Below are 921 nucleotides of genomic sequence, written 5' to 3' on the forward strand. Positions count from 1 at the left end.
ACGTTAGAAAACTGTGTAAACTTTGCTAATGAAAATTAAATGTAGTCTATCTGCTTTCTGTTATTTTCTTGTATATCAGCCTTTGGCATTTATACAAGATTAAAATAGCCATTTCAGTTAAATACTAGATTAATTTGGCTATTATTTCATTGAAGTACATTTATAAACAGAGGTTTACATGAACAAAATAAATTACGCTATCTGCTTTTAAATAGAAGTAACCTCTATTTAAACACTTTCTGTTCCAGATTTGTACTAGGGTGGAGAAGCTTTTTCTGTAGAGCAGCCACAGTCTTTTACTTGTCCTTATTGTGGGAAAATGGGTTATACGGAAACATCTCTTCAAGAACATGTTACTTCTGAGCATGCAGAAACATCGACAGAAGTGGTAAGAAACTTCAGAATTGGCTTTCAATTGTGGTGGAAATATATTAAGAAAAATCTTTCTTCTGGAAAATTGGTATCCTCCTGTAGTTCTTCTTTCTTGAAAGATGATTTAATTTAAACACTTTGTAATTAGGCATACCTACATATGATGGTAACATCACAATTTTTCTGTGTTTCATGGGTATCATAATGACTTTGATTTCTTTTATGGTTGCCATTTGCTTGGCCTGATGTAAAGGCTGCCATGTTTAGGAGTTTTATCTTGTAACATCCTATCCTGTCCTGTATAACAAAACTTAGAATGTTCTTATAGTTATTCTCCTTTTTCACAATCAGTATGTAACTGTCGTGCTGATAGCTGTGCCAGTCTTTTGTAACTGTATGAGAGATGAAGACTTGAACTTCAGTCTGTTTTTTCAGACAGCTTTTATAATGAATATTTTATATTTATGCAGTGGAAGTTGTCATTGGAAACCATTGCTGTTAAAGCAGGGTTCACCACCCCACCCCCCCCACACCCCCACCACCCTAACC

General features: G+C 34.5%; 1 protein-coding gene across 1 annotated transcript in view; it reads left to right on the forward strand.

Moving 5' to 3' along the window:
* The window catches only part of KCMF1 (potassium channel modulatory factor 1), a gene marked incomplete at its 5' end in the record, with an annotated part of 18,267 nt that overhangs the window by 1,054 nt on the left and 16,292 nt on the right, over positions 1 to 921 (forward strand). Inside the window, 1 exon segment of the mRNA XM_010133672.1 lies at positions 249 to 388. Within this exon segment, the coding sequence (XP_010131974.1) occupies positions 249 to 388 (140 nt within the window).

Source organism: Buceros rhinoceros, unplaced genomic scaffold (assembly GCF_000710305.1).
Source record: "Buceros rhinoceros silvestris isolate BGI_N320 unplaced genomic scaffold, ASM71030v1 scaffold8833, whole genome shotgun sequence".
Classification (NCBI taxonomy): domain Eukaryota; kingdom Metazoa; phylum Chordata; class Aves; order Bucerotiformes; family Bucerotidae; genus Buceros; species Buceros rhinoceros.